Here is a 24,411-nt window from a genome sequence, read left to right as displayed (position 1 = left end):
TACAGGGATTAGGGGATAGCTAAAAAAAAAGAAAAAAAAGTTTTAATTACTTAAAAGGGAAAATACAACGTTTATTTTTACAAGACACATATTTTACTTATAAAGAATTTAATTATATCCTTTCACAGTGGGGATATGAATGCTTTTTCAGTAATTATAATAGTCAATCTAGAGGTGTAGTAATATTTATTAAAAATAATTTTGACTTTAAATCTAACAGTCTTTAATCAAATCAAAATGGTTATTTACTTTTTATACATGCATGCATTTCAAATATTGATATCACTTTAATTTGAATATATGGACCAAATAGAGATAACCCTATTTTCTACAACAATATAAAAGAGAAAATCTTACAGTTAGAGAACCCATGTGTAATGGTAGGAGACTTAAATATGGTGTTAAATCCAAATATGGCCTGCTTTAATTACTTAAACATAAATCACCCTAAGGCCAGTGTCAATGAAGGGAAGTTGTTTTAGATATGATAGTTAAATGTAATTTGATTGATAAGTGGAAGGGACAATATTTAGAGAGAAAAAACGCTGTAAACTTGGTTAAAAAAAACTATAAAAAGCAAAGCTTGCTTTTTTTTTAATTTCAAATAATCTTTTTACAGGTATGAGCAGTGTTGATATTGTGCCAGTTAAAAAAAAGTATCCAATTTTGAAAAATTAAAAAAGGTATTTCATAATGGAAATTTAATAATTCCCTTTTGAAAGATACACAGTATGTAAATGAAATTAAATCCGTTATATCCTAGGTCAAATTACAATATGCTTCTGAGGCCCAAGAAACAGGTGCAATAAGAAAGTATAAATAATAATCATTTATGTTTTAATATAGATGATAAACTACATGTATTTTTTGAATCACCGGTAATGGAAATTACGCGAAAAACTATTTCGTACTCATAAAAAAGAAGACAAAACTCAGGAAAAATTATTGATAGAAACTAATAATAAAAAAAGACAGTAAAATATTAAATGTCCTGGTTTTAGAAGAAAAATATACTTAAAGTTCTGAAGTAAGAAAATGCAAGTTTTTTTTTATTAAATCTAGGGCGAAATGGATTTCAGAAGGGGAAGAACCATCAAGATATTTGTGTTACCTGAAAAATAGAAATTATGTCTCAAAAACAATGAATTCTTTATATGATATATCGCGTACTTTGCTAACAGATCTAAAGAAAATTCTACAAGAAGTAGCTAGTCATTATAAAAAAATGTATACTTTAATAAGGGAAACAGATAATGAAAACCTTACTGCTTTATTAATTTTGATAATAATAACATACCAAAACTGAATGATGTTAAGACAAGGACTTGTAGGTCTTTTAAGTTAAAAGGAAATTTTAGCCAGTTTTTAAAGAAAAATTGTCAAATGATTCTTTCCCAGGTTTTACAGCTGCTTTCTTTCTTTTTTTTGGAATGATTTAGTTCATTTTGTAGAAAAAGCAGTTATTCAAGCTTTTGTTTCAGGAGAATTATCAGATACCTTTAAACAAAGGGTTTTTACGTGCATTCCTAAAGGAAACGAAGACAAGAATTATGTTAAAAACTGGAGACCTATCTCTTTATTAAATGTTTCTTACAAATAACATCAGCTAGTATTACCCAACGTCTTAAAACTGTATTAAATAAACTTAAAAGTGAAGATCAAACTGTTTTCTTATCCGGAAGTTACATAGGTGACAATATAAGACCTATTTATGTGATAATATCATATACAGATGATCATCAAATCCCTGGAATGTTGTTACTTATTGACTTTGCAATATCATTTGATTATATATCATAAACATTTATGCATAAAATTGTATAGAGTTTTTCAATTTTGGTGAAAATTTTAAAAGTTTTGTAAATTTGCTCTACAAAAACATCCATTCTTGTATTGCAGTAAATGGACAGTTGTCAGACTGGTTTCAAGTACAACGTGGTTGTCGTCTAGTCGATCCCCTATCCCCTTACATTTTTATAGTATGTGCTAAAATTCTTGCATTACTCATGAAAAATAATACAAATATAAAAGGTAACAAACTTAATACATGTAACTCTGAATTTGTATTTCCTCAATATGCTGATGACACAATGTTAAGTCTCTAAGACACACTATGCAAGTATAAAAAATTTATGCTAAAATTTTGGGTCTAAACATTAACATAGATAGAACAAAAGCAGTATGGATTGGTTCTATGAAAGGGAATACTAAAATAATTTGCCCGAATTTTAATCTTCAGTGGGAATCTGAATGTTTTCAGCTACTTGGTGTTACTTTTACACCATTACTCAAGCTAAGTATTTATTTAACTAGGAGGAAATTAATAAGTTATTTACTCATTGTTCAAGACGTATTATTACCCCTATTCCTAATGTAAATCACTTCATTCTTAGCTTGCGAAATCCTGATAGAGAAATAATAAAAGCTACACAAACCTCCTTTAAATTCCTATGAAAGTCAGGACCAGTTAAAATTTAAAAGAAATGTTGTTAATCAGAATTATGAAAATGGGGATTTCAGAGTGATAAACTTAGAGACTTTTATAATGTCTCTAAAATTGATATTGATCAGAAGAATTTAATGTATAATACTAAATACTTTAATTTTGTTAATGACATGTACCCTTTTCTATCAAATATTAGAAAATATGGAGCCCAATTTAGATTAATAAACTTCAGACAGAGCAAAATCAATTTTGGAAGGATGTTCTTACTGGCCTTATAAAGTTGCATAAGCAGTACCCCAGGAATTGGAGTGAATTTTGCTCACTTCCTGTTTGGCATAACTATATTTAAAATAGGTGGTTTTAAAGTTATGTAAATTGCGGTATTTTGTTGGTTAATGACTTCCTAGACAAACGATCATTTGATTTTTATGCCCCCACAGAGTGGGAGCATATAGCGTTGCACTTGTCCGTCCGAGTGTCCGTCAGTCCGTCCGTCCGTCCGTACGTCTGTCCGTACGTCCCGAAATCTTGTGAACGCAACTCCTCTTAAACCGGATGGCAGATTTTGCTTAAACTTACAGGGATGAACAACCTTAATGTGTAGATGGTAGTAAAGGAAGGAATTTTTGCTGTGACCAAATTTTAAACAGAAATATGGCCCTTTGTTGACTTTTTCACTATATACTATGTAGAAATTTTGTGAACGCAACTCCTCTAAAACCGGATGGCAGATTTTGCTTAAACTTCCAGGGATGAACAACCTTAATGTGTAGATGGTAGTAAAGGAAGGAATTTTTGCTGCGACCAAATTTAACAGAATTATGGCCCTTTGTTGATTTTTTCACTATATACTATGTAGAAATTTTGTGAACGCAACTCCTCTTAAACCGCATGGCAGATTTTGCTTAAACTTCCAGGGATGAACAACCTTAATGTGTAGATAGTAGTAAAGGAAGGAATTTTGCTGGCGACCAAATTTAACAGAATTATTGCCCTTTGTTGATTTTTTCACTATATACCATATAGAAATTTTGTGAACGCAACTCCTCTTAAACCGGATGGCAGATTTTGCTTAAACTTCCAGGGATGAACAACCTTAATGTGTAGATGGTAGTAAAGGAAGGAAAGGAAGGAATTTTTCTGCGACCAAATTTAACAGAATTATGGCCCTTTGTTGATTTTTTCACTATATACTATGTAGAAATTTTGTGAACGCAACTCCTCTTAAACCGGATGGCAGATTTTGCTTAAACTTCCAGGGATGAACAACCTTAATGTGTAGATGGTAGTAAAGGAAGGCATTTTTGCTGCGACCAAATTTAACAGAATTATAGCCCTTTGTTGATTTTTAGTTTTCAACTTGTGGCACATGTAGTCCAAAAAAATATTTGACCTAGAGTCAAAAGATTGAAAGAACAGTGGTGTGTGGGGGCATCCGTGTCCTATGGACACATTTCTAGTTTAAACTTAGTGTGATATAAATACCAATTTATTGGTATATCAAAACATTATAAAGTCTATTAAGAGATTTTTTAATCTAATGTCTTTTAAACACCTACATTAGAAAGAGGAAATGTCTATTCAGCCTTTAATGATCAAAATTATCAAAAACCAAAAGAAGGAATGTATACAAATCGATGATTATATTCTTAGAGCAAATATATCCTCTATTGCTAAGAGAAAATATGAAAATGAACTCAATTTGAATGAGGATTTTAACTTGAATGGCATTTATAGGCTCCCTTTTAATATTACAAAGGATTCAAATTTACAATGTTTCAGTATAAAGTTAATCACAGGATACTGGCAACAAATTATCTTTACATAAAATGAGAATGAAAGGTGTTAATACATGTTCTTTTTGCAACAACCATTTTGAAACTATAAAACATTTATTTTGGGATTGCTAATTAAGTCTTTCTTTTTGGGAAGGTATATAAATCATGGATAAATTCAAAATGTACAGATGTCAACACACAGTGGACCTTAACAGATATAATTCTAGGAAATGAACACTTAGATAATGCAACATTGAATTTAATTTTGTTGGGAACGTATACTCTTGATCGATGCAAATTAAAGAACTCAGTTCCAAGCGTTCAAATTTTAAAAAAATCATATCTCTATTCTTATAAAAACACAATTACATGTATATAGTGCATAAAAAACAAAATAGGGTTTCAAAATTTGACAATTCATGGGGCAAATATATCTCTTTGCTGATTAATTGTGAAATCTATTTAGGCTTGATCCACTCTGTACTGCATCTACTGCCCTTTTTGTCTTGAAAACATTTAATGACCTTTGGTCTTTTTAAATTTTTTCTTATGATCTTAAATTATTAAAGTATAAAGTATTCATAACAAGAGGCACAACTTTTAATTGAATATATATTGTAAAATAGTAGGTTGTTTCCTTTGAATTTATGACAATTTTGTCAATATAAGTTTCAATGTTATATAAGAATTTCTCCTTTATGTTAAAGATCTTCTATCATAATTTTGAAAACTTTGGTAAGATACTATTGAATTTTTATCTTTATTATCTTTATAAACTTTGTAGAGTCTTAAAAGAAATCTCTTGTTCACACCCCCCCCCCTCCTTAAATGTTTATCTCAATATATTGTATGTATATGCAAAAAGGTTTTGTAATGTGAAAAAATTCTGAAGTTAAAAAATAGATTATAACTTTGAAAACAATTTTAACAAAATCTAAAGTTATTTTAACTTTAATTTTCTTTTTACTGGACATTTAGTTATTTGATAATTGTTAACATAGCATATTCTACGTGTATATATTATTGTATTTCAGCGTAGGGCCTTGAACTTTTAAATACATACTGTTACGTTTATATTTTGTCACATCACTTTTTCGTTCATTACATTTCATTTTAGGTCAGACACACACATTGATTATTCCCATAGACTTTCATTATAAGAAATTGTCCATAATCCTACCTTAGAATTGAGTTGCCATTCTAAAGAAGTGATTTTTCTAGTAGAATGAAATGCATAACACATAAAAATGGTCCTGATATAGGGGTAACCAAACAGTTTTTTAGCAAAATAACTTTAAAGAGGATCACCTCCTTTTCATTGAAATTTTCTGCTGATCATAGGACTGACATTCACTTTTTCTAAATGCAAATACCCAAGTCACAAATTATCATAGAGACTTATAAAATGTTTCATTTTCTTCAGAAAACAATGTAGTATTAGTTTCTAAATTAGTCTTTAAACTTAAACACACCCACTTTCATCCAATCACCTCATGTCCAATTGATTCTAATAGTTTTCTTTGCAATTTTTTCAGCCTATCGCTGGTCATGTTACAATGCAAGGGTCTGACCATTATTGTTTATGTTCAAGTATTTTCTTCCTCTCAGATGTTTTTGTGTATTTAACTCCATAGTCCTTGCGCATGCTTCGTAGCGAGTAATAACTTAATATACGGATCATAAATTTCTACCAGTCCCCCTTTTTATAGGGTCAATGTTACTTAAGGTAATCTCGGTCGGAGTACCCACTGTACATCTCCCTGGTCAAATCTCACGCTCTGCCGACTATCAATATTTAGATTATTCCCTTTGAATATCTTACCAGTATACGTTTAGATACACAGGCACTCAGAACTTTATTGCATCATTTTTGCCGATTACGTTTTTTTCTCAATATTTAAGGGAAATTAAATATACAAACCGTAATATATTTTCACAATGTGTTATTTTCTTCAAGGTCTGATCGCTTTTAAAAGTAATTCGTATAATATTTGATAAATCATAAACTATTCACTGCTTTAATAAATTAATTTACAGAAAAACAAATGTTTTCGTTATTTTTGGTCGTCTCAGTCAACCGTGTCTCGCGCGTTCAAACGCTACCTTTGGTGGGTCTAAGATCTACCCGCCACTACGGAGATAGCTACGCCTGTCTTCTACACCCAGAAAGAATGAATTCAAATGAAGAAAGCCCAGAATAGTCAGCACTTTTTATCAACACATATATTCAGACAAAGTCGTTGTCCTTCCTGCGCTTGTTGTAATTCGTTCGAATTTATTAGTGCCAATGGTTTATCATTTGGTAGCCCGGATAATTGATTATTGATTAAGTTAAGCATTTGTGTGAAAAATAATCGGCCACCCAATTAATATTGATGGACATGAATGAATGAATCTTGACTGATTGTTTTGTTGTAAGCGTATTTTGTTAAACGCTTTCAAATTGCTGGATTTTGTTTTGTGTAACTGGCACTTTTCAATGAAACAAAAAATCAGCTTCATAATGGCCGAGCTTGAGAGGCAATCAAAATACTCAAATAACATACTAGCAGAGTTTTCTCAAGGTCGTACTTTTTGCATAATGTCTCTGTTTTATGTGCATGATGTCGTGGTGAACATCATATTAACTTTACATCTGAAGTGAAAACGTACCTAATATTGTAAAGTAAGTTAATAATAATAAGTAATGTTCACTCCCACATCCACTTACGAATTACTTTAAGCATTTTAGCACGGCGAGAGATATTGCACGTTTCGAATTCTGCCATAGTCATACTCCACTAAACAGAGATTGCGATTGTCAACCATTTTATGCTTGCCGCCCGGCAAGAAAAAGGGTTCTGTCCGCCTGTCTGTTTGTCTGTCTATCTATTTGTCGATCATACTTAGGGTCTGGTCTATAACTGAGCCATTTAGCAAGGGATTTTGAAATAATTTGCACAAATTTTCACCATATTAAAACAATGTATCATGCGCAACTAGGATCCCTACCATTAAGGTCAAGGTAACACATAATAGTCAATGCTAACATTATCTTATTTCCCTTGTCTAAATGATTACTTCTAAAGTATTATTGAGATTCCAGTGAAACTTTAAATATAAATGAATAATAGTGAGTATAATTTCATTGCTGCAAAAGAAAGAAAAAAAAGCTAACTCAATCTTAAATAATTCTCAATGATCTCTCTTCAGTGATAAAATACTGATAAAATGTATTTCTATTGACACAAACACGGGAATTATTTCATTCAATTAAGGATCTCTTTCCTGCGAAATCGACAAGAATTTGACTTTTATCGGTTAATAAGAAACTTGTCGATGAATTTTACTACTAGTCAATTCGAAGCGAAATATATGAGGAACTTTAACTTGATATTAAAAACCTATACATCTACCCCTTAAGTATAAAATTTTACAATATTTTATTTCAGAGCTAGAAATAACAGAAACAATAGGTACAGCATATATACAATAACATGTAGATAACAATTTCTTAATACTAATTACACATTAGAATGCAATTCCGAACAGTTGGATAACAATTTCACAGATATAAATAAGAATATTACACAATCTACAAGTAACGAACTGTTTCATAATAGATCAAATTATCCAAAAGTTTAAGATAATCTATATACAAATAATATATATGATTTTTCATACAAATTAAACATGGGTAGAACTATTAAGTAGGATAGTTATGAACAAAGCCCTTTACAAAATTGTTTTTAAGTAGGAATAGACGGAATCCATAAAAATCCATTTCCTCTAGTTTTTTTAAAAGATGCTTCTGTTAACGTTACTGTTTATATTAGTTTAAGGTACTGGATTCTATGTACATATCCTTAGAAATCTTTTTACAACTAAATGACGTCTTTTATGTTAGTTCTTGTGTCTAAATTGTTAACTTTATCATTTTATTTTGGTTTATTATCTGCCTTCATGGCATTATTAAAACTTTGTTTTCAAATATCTTAATTTTTTTCTTTGCATTGCAATCTTTCATGATATATAAAATTTTATTATATAATCTATAAATAGCTTTAAAATGCCTTTCCCTGATTGGCTAACATGCAACTTTTTGTAAAAAATAACAGGTCAATATCAGAGTATATAGACTGTTTTTTTCCCTAAAATAGATTTTCAGAGTATATTCACCAGTTTTTCTTCTAAAAATAGATTTTCTGGAAATCCCTAAAAGATGCGAGACTTTGACGTGACGTCACGCCAAGTTTGTTGTTATACTTGTGAAAAAAAAAAAAACGTTGAGTGGGGTGTAGATCTACATAAGAGTCAAACAAGTCTATTTTAGTTACCATTTTTCATTTTTAAGAACATTAGGGATTAGCATGCCAATGGAAAGGGCCAAATTTTGGAAACAGTAGACAAGCTGAAAAATAATGATTTCCGTCGTATGCAATGGCAGATGTGATAAGCCATATACAAACTATTTATAAATTATATAATAAAACAGATATGTACTTTTTAGCTGTTGAATATGATGTGATATGTACTGAAAAATTGATATTGACCTCGGCTATCGCCTCGGTCAATATTATTTTTTTCAGTACATATCACATCATATTCAACAGCTAAAAAGTCCATATTTGTATAATATTGTATCTTTGTCCAAACATAATTCAACTGTCAAAGAACTCCTAAACTGGCATGAATCATGGCGAAGTATTGATACATTTACATATGTTGCTGTGATATGAATAACGTGTACTTAATATGAATATCTATGGACACATTGTACAATATGACATAGTGTAATACATTAAAGTACAACACAGTTATGAAAAATAAAACAAACAGGAACCACGGAACAATAGAAGTTAAGAAAAAAAAAATCTTTCACAACTATCCATGTGCTTTGTATTGTAAACAATGTAGATACGATTTATACAAACACATAATGTTAACAAATATTCAAAGCTTGTTGGTAAGTTTAACAAATTCAAATAAATTACCATAAAAAATAATGACATAGAATTTCATTTTTAAAGGTTTTTTTTACATGATGGGACTGAAAATATTTTTTCCAGATAAATGTACCATTTGATGTAGGTTTAGACCACTTATCTTTGTGCAAACTTTCAGATCATTCACGCACTTCGTTTTTCAAGAATAATTATTCAAATTGTAAAAAAGGACCCAAAATGAAAAGCGTTTAAACGCTTTTTTCTCAAAATAGGCTAAGAAAAGCATAAAACTACGATTTTCAATTAATTTTAAAGTATATTTCTTAACTATCTTTGCATATATTTCTGTTTAAAGTTTCCTAGTTCATTTATGTAAAAAAAATGCTAATGTATGTTTTTAGGTTTTTGACCTCAGTAGAGTCTCTTTAATATGAAGCCTTTAATTTACCCCCCTTCCCCCCTTATGTACCCCTATTCGGAAGGCCATAACATGCTCGCATCATGAGATCGAAGTAGCTGTCGTCATCTACTGTAGAACTGACTCCCGCATAGTAGTTCATGAACTCTTCACGTGTCACCTTGCCATCTGGATTACCGGGACTATCTATACTATTCAAGAAGTGCTGTAGTACTTGTTCTTCTGTCCATTCTCCAGAAACAAACTTTGGATGCTTTTTTGCGTTTCTTGAATAAACAACTGAAACATATAAAGTACAAGAATACTATGAAATGAAAGTCTCAAATCAAGAAACACTTTAAATTTTACATGGCGTATGGTTTATTTGTTATAAGCCCGGTAGAAAAAGAAAAAAATATCGAAAATGTTTTATCACCCTTCTTTTTTAACATTATGAGAGGCAAAATCTTTGCTAAATGGATATATCCGTCCTAGAAGCTTCAACTTGATATCTCCAATACTGTTTAAGACATAAAATTTATGTGAGTACATGTAATAACTTAATCATATCCAATAGAGAATTATAAATATAGATTTTTAGGGACCGCGTCTTTACTTAAATATTATATTTATTTGTGACAAAATATGTCAGAAAACTTGAAAGAGCAATAACTTAATAATATAACCATGAAGAGTAATGATTCATAATTTAGCACTTCATTTTTGTGAAATGATATCTATCTTTTTGAAGTATCAAAATGGATATCTCAAAGGGTATTTCAGTTTTGTCTCAGACAAAAAGTTATGTATAAAAAATTGCAAAGGGCTGTAACTTAAACTTATGGTTATTGGTCACTACACTTGTTTTCAATGAGATATCGCAACATAAGTTTTAGGTTTGTAACTGGAAAAGTTCATTCCTTGCACAATCGTAGTTGATGAAAAGAACAAAGACAAATAAAAAGCCTTTTTTAAGTTGTCTTTTTTCCTGGTTTATGGGAGAATATGCCAAAGTAATATCTAAAGGAAGTTCTTAAAATGTTGGTAGGACGGATTAACATAAAGAACATACGGACAGACAGAAAAATGTTCGAATAACCGGACAGACAACTCAAATCTATATATCCCCCTATCCTCAGCTTGCAATATAAGTTCAAAATACAAATATGTTTGATGTCCACCCAATCTAATATGACGAGTATCCGTTTAATACGTTATTGTAACTAAAATTATACTTATCTAATAATGAATTTATGAAAGGTGGAAATCGTATGGTAAATATGGACAAAAATATGTTCAATTTACAAGATCGATCGTGTAGCTCGTGCAATTTTAACACTGGGTTCAATTGTTCCATTGGTGATTATTAATTAAAATATCATCACCTTTGTGCTTAATGATTATTATTGCAATAAACTTCAGACAACAGAACTGTTAATGAAATTGTTTCCTTAATAATCAATAGCTGTTAAACAGAGTGATTCTGTATTGAAATTGTTCTGATTATTTTGATAACGCATTGACCATCATCTATTTTAAGTAATTCATTTTAAATGCTCCATTTATTATTACATGAATGTGCACGCAACATTTAATGCAGATTTCATTTTTCAATTTGAAATCATCACGTTGACAACGGTGTAAATAATAGCTTCGACAAGTTCTTTGTATTTAATTACTAAAAGTAAATAAAAAGTGTGTTCATCTCTTTTGATATTCACACATGCACGACAAACAAACCAGCGAATTTTTCGAATTTTAAGCAGTTTTACGCTGTTCATAAGTCTATCGATTTGAGTGGAATACTTCATGTACATCTAAAACTATCATTCTTCTTTACTTGCTTTTATAAATTTATAAATGAAGGCTTCTTTTGCTGATCTATGTAGACTATAGTTTGTTCATTTAAACCTTATGAAACTGATGATATCCATTCCCTATCCAGATTTATTTGATTTTGATATATTTGTTTTTTTAAGAAATATCTGATTTATTGAATTTACTGTTATATCGAACCGCAGTGCGTCGTAAATATTGATCGATTAGACACATAACGGGAACAAAGTCACACGAGAAATGTTTCTATTTACAAATTTAACCTCGCTAAAAAGACCATATAAAACAATTTATCTAAAGTTATCCTTTCCCTTAAAAAGGAGTAAGATACCATGCTTTCAGCAGGAAATGTGCATTTCTTACTGGTAATCAAAACAAGAAAAACTGATTGAATAATTAATTGATTAAAAACATAAAACATACCTTTTAGATCTTCCATTTTCAAGACACCATCGTTATTTACGTCAAGTAGTCCAAACGCCTGATTGACTACTTCAACACGATTGGGTGACATGGCCGGTTGAAGTTTTGATATGAATTCCATGAAGTCGATTTCATTACTTTTATTCCTATCAAAGACCTGAAACAAAAGATTTATATCTTTTTCTTCTACATGAAGGTCGTAAGTTTGTAACCCTTGACAAAACTCAATGAAACACAGACGCTTTGAAAAATCTTCGTCCATTCTGCGAAAAAGAACTGCAAGCCCTTTTATTCCACCAACTCCTTTGAGTAAACACTGATCTTTTATTTGCGTCAGTATTTGCTTTACGTTTTCGTTTTCCATGTTTCTATCCACAGTGATTAAATTAAATTGTAAAATTGCACAGCAGTCAAATGAGTCCTTCTATAAACATGTCCCTAACAATACTAAATCTTTGAAATCTTTGAAATATTCTGTTTCATTTACTGCTTTGTAACATGAACTGCCACAAATAGCATTTTTATTATGGAGAAATAGTTTTAGCCTTTTAGTCTCATACAAATGCAAACAGAACAAGAGTATCAGTAAAAAGCTGTCACTAGTAGCGCGAAGTTAGAGTATCAGTAAAAAGCAGTCATTACTAGCGCTCAGTTCTATATAAATGAATGCTTTTCTGTCTAATATTGATTATTGTTTTAACAAATATTTCCGTTATTTAGATTATTTTTTGCAATATAATTTCTCTCCTTTCGCTATGAATTATCTTAGTTATTTGCTTACTTCTCCAGATTAAATATAAAAGCCAATTATCGTGAAGTGATGACAACTAGATAATAATGTAATAAGTGCGACAATCATATTGTAGATGTATTATCCTTTTTATCAGGCAACAGGGTTATTTCATGGTTTCCTTAAATGCAAATGATATCGAATTGTGTCATCAATATATAGCGCCAGTGTGAACTTAAAAGCCTTTTCCCATCAGAAAGTCAAGCCACTCACTGACTTAATTTATAATAATTGTAGTTTGTTTCATATAACACTATTTAACTATAGTTATTTTTTTATTATTTTAACTTACTTTATTAATATGCATCAGTAAAATGAAACATGATCGATTTAATAAATTTACAATAACAACGTAACGATGTTCATCTTTTACCATTTATATACTTCTACAGATTACCATACTCAATTCCCATGATAGCTTCAGCTATAATTCAATCGTGCATCCTTATTGATTTAGCTATCTATAGTGCCTCTTTAAGTCAAATAGGTAATAACACTTTGTTACAGTAATGAGAGACGATAGATATACTTTAAATCCTAAAGAAACCTTTGTATTGTTTTTTATAACTTTCAACACGTTATGAAATACTCTTGTATCATTGTATCATTATCATTATATTCTCCCTTAGTAAGTAAATGTTTGCAATTTTTTATTAGGTTATTGTTCAATATTGTTCAAATCTAAAAATGTGTGCATAAAGAAAACATATTCATAATCTTCAAAATTAAAAGTGTTGGAATCAATGATCTCGAAGGATCCCCATGTTTTATTTGTAGACAACCAAACAAACTTAAAAGGAAATGGGGTTTTAGTGATAAATTGTCTATTTTACATGATGATAAAATGATTAACTTACTTATTGACGTTGCTTGTAGGAAGAGCAATCCTTTTTAATGTTTTCAGTGTTTCATTTGACAAAGAGCGTTCTTGTGCGTTTGCTTTATGAATTCGAAACTCGCATTTAGCGTAATGCCATAAAATATTAACAATTACGACAACTTGGATTTATGTCTCCAATATACATCAGAAATACTTTACAACATAATATATGAGCTTTTGAAATAATATTGATACCTTAAGGTCTTTATACATATTGCATGATATCGGATATATCTATGGCCGTGAAGTACGCGGGATAACGGGCTAGCAGTCTAGCGGACTAACAGTGTGAACTGAGCGGGCTAGCAGTCTAGCGGGATAACAGTGTGAACTGGGCGGGCTAGCAGTCTAGCAGGCTAACAGTGTGAACTGGGCGGGGTAGCAGTCTAGCGGGTTAACAGTGTGAACTGGGCGGGCTAGCAGTCTAGCAGTGTGAACTGGACGGGCTGGCGGGCCAGCAGGCTAAACTCTAAAACTTAACTGATTCAACATGAAAACGATATGATACATATCCTAGCAGTGTGAAGTGGGCGGGCTAACAGTGTAGCGGGCTAGCAGTGTGAACTGAGCGAACTGGCTGGCCAGCGGGATAAACTTTAATACTTAATTGAATCAACATGAAAACGTTATGATACCTTTCCTAGCAGTGTGAAGTGGGGTGCTAACAGTGTAGCGGGCTAGCAGTGTGAACTGAGCGGGCTGACGGGCCGGCGGGCTAAACTTTAATACATAATTGAATCAACATGAAAACGTTATGAAACATTTTCTAGCAGTGTGAAGTGGGCGTGCTAACAGTGTAGCGGGCTAGCAGTGTGAAATGGGCGGGCTGGCGGGCCAGCGGTCAAAACTTTAATACTTAATTGAATCCACATTAAAACCTAGCTATCCCGCTACACTGTTAGCCCACCCACTTCACACTGCCAGGTAATGTATCATAACGTTTTCATGTTGAATCAGTTAAGTTTTAGAGTTTAGCCCGGTGGACCGCCCAGTTCACAGTGCTATTCCGCTACACTGTCAGCCCGCCCACTTCACACTTTTAGGAAATGTATCATGAGGTTTTAATGTGGATTCAATTAAGTATTAAAGTTTAGCTTGCTTTCCCGCCAGCCCGCCCATTTTACACTGCTAGACTGCTAGCCCGCCCAGTTCACACTGTTAACCCGCTAGACTGCTACCCCGCCCAGTTCACACTGTTAGCCTGCTACACTGTTAGCCCACCCACTTTACACTGCTAGGAAATGTTTCATAGCGTTTTTATGTTGATTCAATTAAGTAATAAAGTTTGGCCCGCCAGCCCGCTCAGTTCACACTGCTAGACCGCTACACTGTTAGCCCGCCCACTTAAAACCGCTAGAAAATGTATCATAACGTTTTCATGTTCATTCAATTAAGTTTTAAAGTTTAGCCAGCTGGCCCGCCAGCCCGCACAGCACTGCTATCCCGCTACACTGGTAGCCCGCCCACTTCACACTGCTAGGATATGTATCATAACGTTTTCATGTTGAATCAGTTAATTTTCGAGTTAAATCCGCTGGCCCGCCATCCCGCCCATTTCACACTGCTAGACCGCTAGACTGCTATCCCGCCAAGTTCACACTGTTAGCCCGCTAAACTGCTAGCCCGCCCTGTTCACACTATTATCCCGCTAGATTGCTAACCCGCTCAGTTCACACTATTAGCCCGCTAGACTGCTAGCCCGTTACCCCGCGTACTTCACGGCCATGATATATCTTGTATGTGTAAAACATGTTTTCACGTTACAAATAGATGTTAGTGCTAATACTATTATCTATGAATGTATAGAAATTGGAATTGAAAATAAATTGAAGCATTTATGCAATAATAATTTATACAATATAGCACTCACATAATAGTATATAAATAACACATGGGTTTGTGGCGTAGCCGAGGGTAACATTATTTTTACGAGGGGTGATATTTTTACTGTTACACACAAACCCATATATTATTTTTTTTTATTACCCCGAACAAATACTGTGATGATCTGAATTTTTAATTCTAGCTGTAACAAAATAAACCAAGAGTAGCAATGACTTAACTGTCCGTACAAAGTTTTTTAGTGTACTGTAGGCCTACTTGAGAAGCTGTTTTTCTTTTATTCTTTAAGCAAGTGATGATATCTACCAGTCATAAACCTACAATAAACTGTGTTTTATTTCGAAAACAAAACACTCACTCATTTATAAGGTTATGATCTATCAAATCTGATCCTTCTGTATCCAGAATATTCTTCGCATGGTTTTTGACAACGTGCAGTTACAAAATAACGATGTCCTACAAATGTCTGTCCACCAACTCTATCTGTAACGTTTCACTGGTTAAATTTGTTAAATAATCCTTTGTTGCATGCTTTAATCGTCTGCATGTTCCAGTTTGACACAAAATTATTTTCATTACAATTACTTCCGTTGAAAACGGATGTTTACTTTTTGATTATTTAACAAAAAGATATTTTATACGCGAAAAGAACTCTAGGGACTGCAAAGAACTAAATTTTATGAGAGTCATTGTTACTTTGGTGATTCCCTAGGCCCTATCGTCAAAAATAAGAATGAATCTAGAGAAAAATGGCGGCCATTTTATTTCATTTTATTTAGAAAATAGACCACGTGACCAGATTTTATACTGTTAGAAATACTGTTACCTATGTAACAGTACAAAAGTCTTAGTCACGTTGTACAATTGCATTAACATAAAGAATAAATCCCAGAGGCCTATGGGAAATTAACATTACGATAAAAGTGAGGGGTAATAATAAAACATAATATTCCCATATTAATTTATTTTAAACGTCAGTGTTTACGAAGTCTATTATTTAATTGCTGCAACTATTCAATAAAAACCCATTAATCATAAAATGATATCATTTTTATCATCAAACGCTTCTTTCTTCTTTTATGTTTCAAACTATTTTTTTATAATAACTTACTCTTCGGCCATAAACCTGAACCATGCTTTGCATATTTTGCATTTTTGCAATAAGTATTTTTAAAGTGATTTAGTATTTTTTAAATGAAAGTCAAAATATTTTAAATATTACAAAAGTTTACCTTTTTCTTTCTTTATCAAAACTTAATATTTATATTGAAACGCTTGTTTCTTCAACCAACATCTTAAATGTTCTAAATCCATTTTTACTACTTTATAAAATACATATTTTATTCCCTTTCTAAAGACTGAGGTTCAACGTCCCTTTAACATTTATAATCGGTTTATACTATTTGTGATTCAATGATTGATTTATGACTGATAAACATCAATGCGCTAGATAAGTAAAAAAAATGTTAGTGGAACCTGAACGTATATCCATTATGTCTAAAAGAGTGTTTTCACCTTTCATTTTGCAAATGTTCTGTTTTCCTTCACCATGTGTTTCTGTATAAACACCAATTGTTAGCAATGTCTACACATACAACATGTAATAAATCATTTTATAACATATATTTTGGACAAAAAACAATAACTAAACATTTATGTTTCTTCGTTATTTGCATGAGCCTTTATTTGGCATGCCATAACATGCCCGCATCATAAGATCGAAATAGCTGTCATCATCCACTGTTGAACTGACCCCAGCATAATAGTTCATGAATTCCTCGCGTGTTACTTTACCATCTGGATTTCCAGGTGTATCAATACTGTCCAAGAAGTTCCGGAGCACCTGTTCTTCGGTCCATTCACCGGATACAAACTTTGGATGTCTTTTTGCGTTTGTAGAATAGACGACTGAAATGATACATAAATATGAAGAAAAATACACTTGTATATGAAATGGCATTTGATTTTTCTAAAATAGATTATGTCGTTAATGGAGTGACCAAAGTGGCACATTGTACAAAATCTAACATAAACAACTGTACAATATAAGTTAAAACAAATATGACAAAAAATCACCAAGAAAAAGTCGGTATTCTGTGAACCAAGCCTCAACAAAAGAAAGTAACACGGAGCCACTTGCACAAAGCTAACCAACTAAAACCAGGAGACGAAACAATAACAGGGTGCTATTACTGTTAAACATTCAATTAAGCAACTTTTGGTTAATTGTATGCAACTAAATAAAATTCTTTAACAATGATGTAATTGAATGAACGTACTAAATGTAACCTAACTGAGATTTAATTATTTTACCTTAGCTGCAGTATTTAACTTTATTTGCGTTTTGTTTCCAGGTTTTTAAAGGAATTTCGCATGTCTGATAATTGAAACATATTTTGTACTTAAAAGCAAATGTTTAAAGGAGACATTTTTTTTATTTAAAAGCAGTGAAAGCATTAATTCATATTATTACATAACGTTAGCTGCAGTTCGAAACTAAAACGGCATACACGTGCATTTATTGTAACTCTTAGCCCTATATATTTGCAAACAAAAATAGGAACACAAAAATAAACAAAAGGAATAAAATGAGTTAAAAAGCAAGTAAATAATAGGTTTTACATATATAATAGCATACTTTATAGACTTAAATAAACCTTTTCTGAAGTAAAGACCCTATAACTAAGATATTATAGTAAAAATGAACACGTCGATAGAGAAAATATTGATTATAAAGAGTACATTGTACACTTCATTTATAAACATAACACTTCAGTCCTGAAGTGATAACATGATTTCCCTTAAACAACCCAGATTAATCAATTTCACTACAAGGGTTTCCTGTCTGGTTTAATTGATTTTTATTGATTATTTTTAGAAAAAGTTCTTGTATCTGTTTCTTGTCAATGTTCATTTCTATTTTAATTGCTTTGAGATCAAGAGCTCTTTTTACCAAAATTTCAATCCTTCTTACAAAAGAAAATGAGAACACAAAGATGATAACATGTCTGTCTAATGAGCAAGAAATATTTAATCATACATATGTTTATTCGAACATTTTTTTTTAAAAGTGCACATAAAATCAATGTTTATGTTACTCACTCTTCAAATCCTCCAATTTTAAAACACCATCTTTGTTTGCATCTAACAAATCGAATGCTTGGTTTATGACATCGATTCTAAGTTTTGACATAGGAGGTCTGAGTTTAGCAATAAGCTCTAGAAAGTCTATCTTTTTATTTCTATCCCTGTCAAATGAATCAAATAACAATCGGAGATCGCTTTTATCAAATTCAACTCCATATAAATTCATTCCTTGTTCAAGCTCCTGGTAGGACAGACAGTTTGAAAAATCTGTATCCATTCTTCTGAAAGCAACAGCTAGTGATTTTAATCCACCAACACCTTTTAATAAACATTGATCTCTCAATTTGTTAAGAAGTTCCAACACATTTTTATGTTCAATTTTAGCTTTTTTATACATTGTATGAATTGATTTTAGTATAGTGAAATATACATTTACTAATATACAATAATAATTTATTCCATAAGACTATACTTTGTAGATAAAGTAAATCCAAGAAAAATGAAATATGCCAACGAATAACTTTGCCTTGATAATATTTTGATTGTCATACTTGTACTTGTATTTTTGATATCAATTATAACTGTTATTCGTGTACTAACTAAACACTCCGACAGAATGTTTCACTAATTTCTGTCACATGACAGAATGTGTATACAGCACCCTCAATACCAGCTTCATTCATCAATAACCGTTTCCCTCACGAAGCTTGATTTAAGATAGAACAGTGAGTAATTTGAGACCAATACAATTTACGATTGGTGCAATGATCGCGTTTCTTTAAACAGCAGGTAAAAAGACAATAAATCAAAGCACAATAAAACAGTGAAAATGTAAGAGCTGATATTGGTTTTTCAGGCCGTTTCAAGAGAGGTTAAGGGTAGTTGTAATCATGATATATTGATAGATGATCTAACGATGTTCTTTTAAAATTACAAATTCATCTATATCGCATATATATTGATGACGTATCTAGTTTGTGAAGTGTAACAGCTTTGATTATATATTCTACGATGACATATAGCTTATTCACTATCGGACACTGCATAAACTGTACTAAAGAACACCAATTCATTGTCAAGAAACAAACAACAATTGATTCGTTTCATTTGAATGCTCATGTTTTTTTCTGGGAACACATTGAATATTTAGTGAAGCATCACTTAACAAAGGTGGCGATTTCAATATACAATTTAAGAAAATTAACAAATTAATGTTTGTGACTTAAATTGTCTTATACTTTTGTAATCAACACAATTTCGAATTTGAGTCTTCTCATGAAGAAACAGAATATGCAACATATGATTAAACCTTCTTAATTTAACTTCGATTTCATTTTCGAGTCGAAAAAGTCCATAAAAAATCAATATTTTACTCCATATGGCCTAGTTTTCATTTACTGAGTCCAATACATCCATATCAAATCAATATTCTACTCTGATAAACAATGTTTTGTCAAATTGTAAATCAAAATGTTATTATGTGATAAAACATTATTGAGTACAATACTTTTCTATTGAACATTCGAAAGAACTCAGTATTGTATTCGAATGATTAATAATGTTTTCCTTTTCTAATGAAACCATATACGTTGGTGACATCTGTGTTGACATACACAATAAATAGAATAAAGATTTTGTCTAAGAAGTAAATAAGTGACAATTTAAAACACTGTACAACCTCGAGAATAAAAAAATGTATGCGCTGAAGTACCACACATTGCATACAAATAAGAGCGCACATATTTTTTTCTTACAGGGAAAAGTTACCAGAAAAAAGCGCACATCCCTTTTTACAGTACATTTTTACGACAAAATTGAACGCATACTTAATAGTCCTTTTCTCTCTCTCTATTTTCAATCTTTGTTTTATTTTATTATTATTATTTCTTTTTATTTTTTTTGAAAGTCCAAAACAGAATTTTCAAGGTATACTAGAATAACATCTTTTGTAGACAATATATTTTCATTATGACACAGCTATAGATAAGACACAAAGCAAAAGAAAATCATACATGCACGAAAATTTATAAATATAGAATAATACAAAAAGTATGTGCATCAAGTGTTCATATGTTGTTCGTTTATTGTATTATATTCTATTTTCTCAAGGTAATACTAATATGAATTGCATTATTTCAAGGAAATGTTCTTCCGTTTTCTAAAAGCAGGTGCATACTCAGTCATTTCGTTCTATAAGCGCAAATAAAACATAGATCCATATTCCATCCATCCTCATCTATAAACGCATATAAAGGAAAAAAACATTATAAAGGCATATTTTAATTATTTATAAGCGTATAGGCCATGGTCCTTCACTATATTCTTAATCGTGCACATATTATAAATGATGTATCATTGATGATTGAACTCTCTAAAGCAACAATAACAGCAGCAGCAGAGGTAGTACCACTTTAGCTATATTTTACACCGCTGAACAATGAAATTTTATATATCAGATGCTTAAATACTGAACAAGATATTCAGAAAGATCTATTACCTTGAGACATATGAATATCATAAATATTTATAGATATTAAACTCGAAATATAACTATTTTTTATCCACCAATACATTTTGTACATGATTAAAACCTTCTGGAGCAACAAAGCATGCTAAAGGGGGTTTGAAGCAATTTCGAAATGAATACATATTGCTTGTAAATTGATTCTTACATAAGTAGAAGTTCAGTTATCTGTAAAATCCATCATTTTCGAGATAGTTTCAAAAAATATCTGCACGAATAGCGAATTTCTTTCCATTAATATCAAACTATTTCAATTCTTCAATAAATAGAGAGGGAAATGTTTAAAATGAACATATGAACTCAACATGCCAGATGCGAAAATTAGCTTGTCCTGTTTCTTTCAAACATTTGAAGTATACGATATCATTATTTTTTGTTATACCACTTGTGTTTGTCCCAAAATGATGCAATATTTAATGTTATACATGTATAAGGCTTGGCAGTGATAGATACGGATTATTACCAAAAGTGTCTGTTATATGTATGCCATACATATTTTTATAAACAAAAGTGATGTTTTTCCCAATTCCTTCAATGTTTTGTTCTAAATGTTGAATATCACTTTAAGTAGATAACGCTTGCAGATCAGTTAGATACAGACCATCACCTTACTTGCAAATACTTTTAGTTTACCGTGAAATTTCAGCTTAACGCTTAATTGAATTTTAATTCAATTTTGTTATTGAATCAATTTCTTTTTTAAACAGATTTAGTTTCATTTGAATCAATTAATTTTCTTTTTCAAGAAGATTCTCGGTATAGAAAATGCATACACAATTTAATAACAATAATTTGTAACATTATTTCTTTTTAGATATCATTAATAGTTCTACTCTTTGTATTAAAAAAGAAGATGGTGTCTAAATTGATAATATTTTTACATACTTTTTTATTTAACGGAATTGCTTCTTATATCATATAGTAAGTTTCAAGTTTTAATTAACAACAACAATTTTCGACTAACGGCCGGGTCGGACAAAGTTGCTAGATAACCATCCATAATTAAAGTGCTCAAACAGTTCAAATTATTCATGCTGTCAAGAAATATGGTTGCCTCTACTATTGGATACCTACACATGTAAGAATCATTATTTAGTTTCCGGTTATATTTAAACAATTCTGCAGGTAACATGTATTTCGTATCTTACCAACTTTTACAGGTATTACTAATTTTGTATAATTGTAACATTTGAACAAACATGCTTTTGGTATTTTCTTCTAATGTATGTTGTCAGAAATTGTCTATATTGAATTTATAAACGAAGTATTTGCAATCTTAAAATAAGTTATTTCCTTAAGTTCAATAAAATATTTACCTACCTTTTAAATCATCAATGTTTAGAATTCCATCCTTATTTGCATCAAGTAAGTCAAAAGCTTGATTGATAACTTCTATTCTCCCTTTTGTCATCGGAGGTCGTAACTTGGACACTAGTTCCATGCAGTCAATTTGGTTATCCTTATTTTTATCAAATGCATCAAATAATATCTGTGCATCATGTTGCACCAATGCAATACCAAAAATATTTAAACCTTTACAAAATTCTTGGAAAGATATGCGTTTGTTATAATCAGTATCCATCATTCTGAAAATCACTGACAGACGTTTAATTCCACTAACATTTTGTAATAAGCAACAATTACGAATTTGCTCAAGTAACTTATTAATTGCAGTATATTCCATTGCTAAGTTTGAATAATATAATGTCAAATGTTTTGCGACTCTTTTCTGGCCACGTTTTGCTCAGTCTGTTTTTTTTTAAAAATGTATAAGTGAGTTGTTCATATTTCCAATGAGCATAACCTATTCTTTCTGGCATTGTCCATCACTGCTGAATATATGATCCAATACGTATTCATTATAAATAGCTTTACAAATTCTCATTTACAATTCAACTGATCTTAAGCAGAAATGAATCTTCAACAAAATACTTGACGTATATTCCAAAGCAAAATATTTCTGAAAGTGCGGCAGTCAGGTGCCATTTCTAATTAAAAAGAGATCATCGTTAAAATTCTGAAACTTATATTTTAATTCTGAAGAATAACTTTCATGGAAATCCAATCTCATAAAAAGATCTTTGAAATTAAGTGTTCAAAGGTAGAATATCTTTAATATATTAGAAATGGTTGTACAAGTTTGAAGGTATACTATGTCGATAATCCAGTATAACAAGGAAAACAAGTTAATGATATTACCTGATCAACCAGCTAGACATTATGGTAAATACTCAGATTAGTAGGGCATTGTGGTAAATACTAAGATACCAATAACACTAATGTTTAGATTTTCTACAACGAGTATTTGTTAACTTACAAACGAATATGAAAAGAATTGATAAACTTATGGTTTAGTTTAAGTACTTTATACTCCAAACGCGGTTTCTTTATACACCTTTATAATTATCTTCTTTCCATTTTTCAGGTCAGTATACCATAGCTGCGTGCTTTTATTTTAAAAATCATTTCGTTGTTTAAAGTTGAGCTTGAAAAACATCGTGAAATGCAATGTCTTCAAAATATATTGCATAATAACTTCGTATTTATCAACATCCTAATTATGATAGTTGTTGTTGTTTACCATTTTTCTAATTTAATGAAATGTCAATTTAATAACAATATAATGTTATATACAAGTGTATTTCAAAAATTCAATATATATAAGTTTATGGATATCACAATCCGAAGTATTATACAGCAAGAGTTATTGTGATTTTGGTTTACGTTTGTTAAATAAACAAAGCTTATATATCTTTGTTTGATTGGATGTATACGTTTAAAATGCATGAACACAATGACATGAGGTTGCCAAAATCTTCTATTATCGCTGAAAGTCTTGATATCGTATTTAATTGATAAAATTCCCATTTTCCGGTATAAATCATATTAAAGTAACATCTTACGTATTATCTTAACATCATCCAGGTGTCAGGCATAATTAAAACCATTTTGAAATATGTCTAAACTTTATATTTTGATTCTAAAAGATACTTTAAAAAAAAATAACCACATAAAAATATATTTGACGCGGGGTGTTCTTAAATATCCTAAAATATCGGAAAAATTAAACCGAAGAAGAATGCTGATTGGCTTTGAGATGTGGTTTAATAGGAAACAGACTCGGCATCTGAAATTAAAGAGTAATATGATACAACTACATTACAACCTTTTCAGCTAAATAACATATTTTGCAAATGCATCCTATATAAAAGTAGAATATTATCTTTTTATATGAAGTATGGTATGATAATTATATTAGAATTTACGCCTACCGATAAGTAGTTAATCAGTTGTTGATATACATTTGGTGTAATTTAATATTTATCATTACGTATGCTTTTTTACTGACATAGCAAAATGTCTTCTCACCTCAACTTGATAATAGTTCTGTTTTTATTTGATATTTTAATTCTATTTTACTAATACGTAAATAACAATGCCACTTGCACTTGTACAAAAGTTACAATGTCATAGCAACCATTC

The 24,411-nt window shown here is 30.9% G+C and overlaps 2 protein-coding genes across 3 annotated transcripts; both read right to left on the bottom strand.

Moving 5' to 3' along the window:
• Positions 1 to 9,610: 9,610 nt before the first annotated feature.
• On the bottom strand, positions 9,611 to 12,441 carry LOC132713470 (calcyphosin-like protein). The gene is made up of 2 exons (XM_060696082.1): positions 11,806 to 12,441; positions 9,611 to 9,846 (listed from the first exon to the last, which is right to left on the bottom strand). The coding sequence occupies exons 1-2, from the start codon at positions 12,167 to 12,169 to the stop codon at positions 9,611 to 9,613; spliced, it is 600 nt and encodes a 199-aa protein (XP_060552065.1). The 5' UTR covers positions 12,170 to 12,441.
• Positions 12,442 to 16,207: 3,766 nt separating this feature from the next.
• LOC132713469 (calcyphosin-like protein) lies at positions 16,208 to 22,622 on the bottom strand. 2 transcript variants are annotated; one of them, XM_060696081.1, is made up of 2 exons: positions 22,249 to 22,622; positions 16,208 to 17,225 (listed from the first exon to the last, which is right to left on the bottom strand). In XM_060696081.1, exons 1-2 carry the CDS (start codon positions 22,610 to 22,612, stop codon positions 16,984 to 16,986), a joined length of 606 nt encoding a protein of 201 aa, XP_060552064.1. In that variant the 5' UTR covers positions 22,613 to 22,622; the 3' UTR covers positions 16,208 to 16,983. The 2 variants fall into 2 exon arrangements, with proteins under 2 accessions (XP_060552064.1, XP_060552063.1); XM_060696080.1 differs by lacking the exon at positions 22,249 to 22,622 and adding an exon at positions 18,420 to 19,516 and having other exon boundaries at positions 16,218 to 17,225.
• Between the last annotated feature and the right edge of the window lie 1,789 nt (positions 22,623 to 24,411).

Source organism: Ruditapes philippinarum, unplaced genomic scaffold (assembly GCF_026571515.1).
Source record: "Ruditapes philippinarum isolate M1 unplaced genomic scaffold, ASM2657151v2 ctg7063_1_1_1_1, whole genome shotgun sequence".
Taxonomy (NCBI): Eukaryota; Metazoa; Mollusca; class Bivalvia; order Venerida; family Veneridae; genus Ruditapes; species Ruditapes philippinarum.
The sequence above is the reverse complement of the archived record's forward strand: the minus strand, read 5'-3'. Positions and strand labels throughout refer to the sequence as shown.

Bases quoted from the DNA above. Each gene is read 5' to 3' on its own strand.
- LOC132713470 (XM_060696082.1), bottom strand. From the start codon at position 12,169: ATGGAAAACGAAAACGTAAAGCAAATACTGACGCAAATAAAAGATCAG. The intron at 9,847-11,805 runs GTATGTTTTATG...TATATGTTTCAG, and splicing joins GAAAATGGAAGATCTAAAAG to TTGTTTATTCAAGAAACGCA.
- LOC132713469 (XM_060696080.1), bottom strand. From the start codon at position 18,801: ATGTATAAAAAAGCTAAAATTGAACATAAAAATGTGTTGGAACTTCTT. The intron at 17,226-18,419 runs GTGAGTAACATA...GTATCATTTCAG, and splicing joins AAAATTGGAGGATTTGAAGA to TCGTCTATTCTACAAACGCA.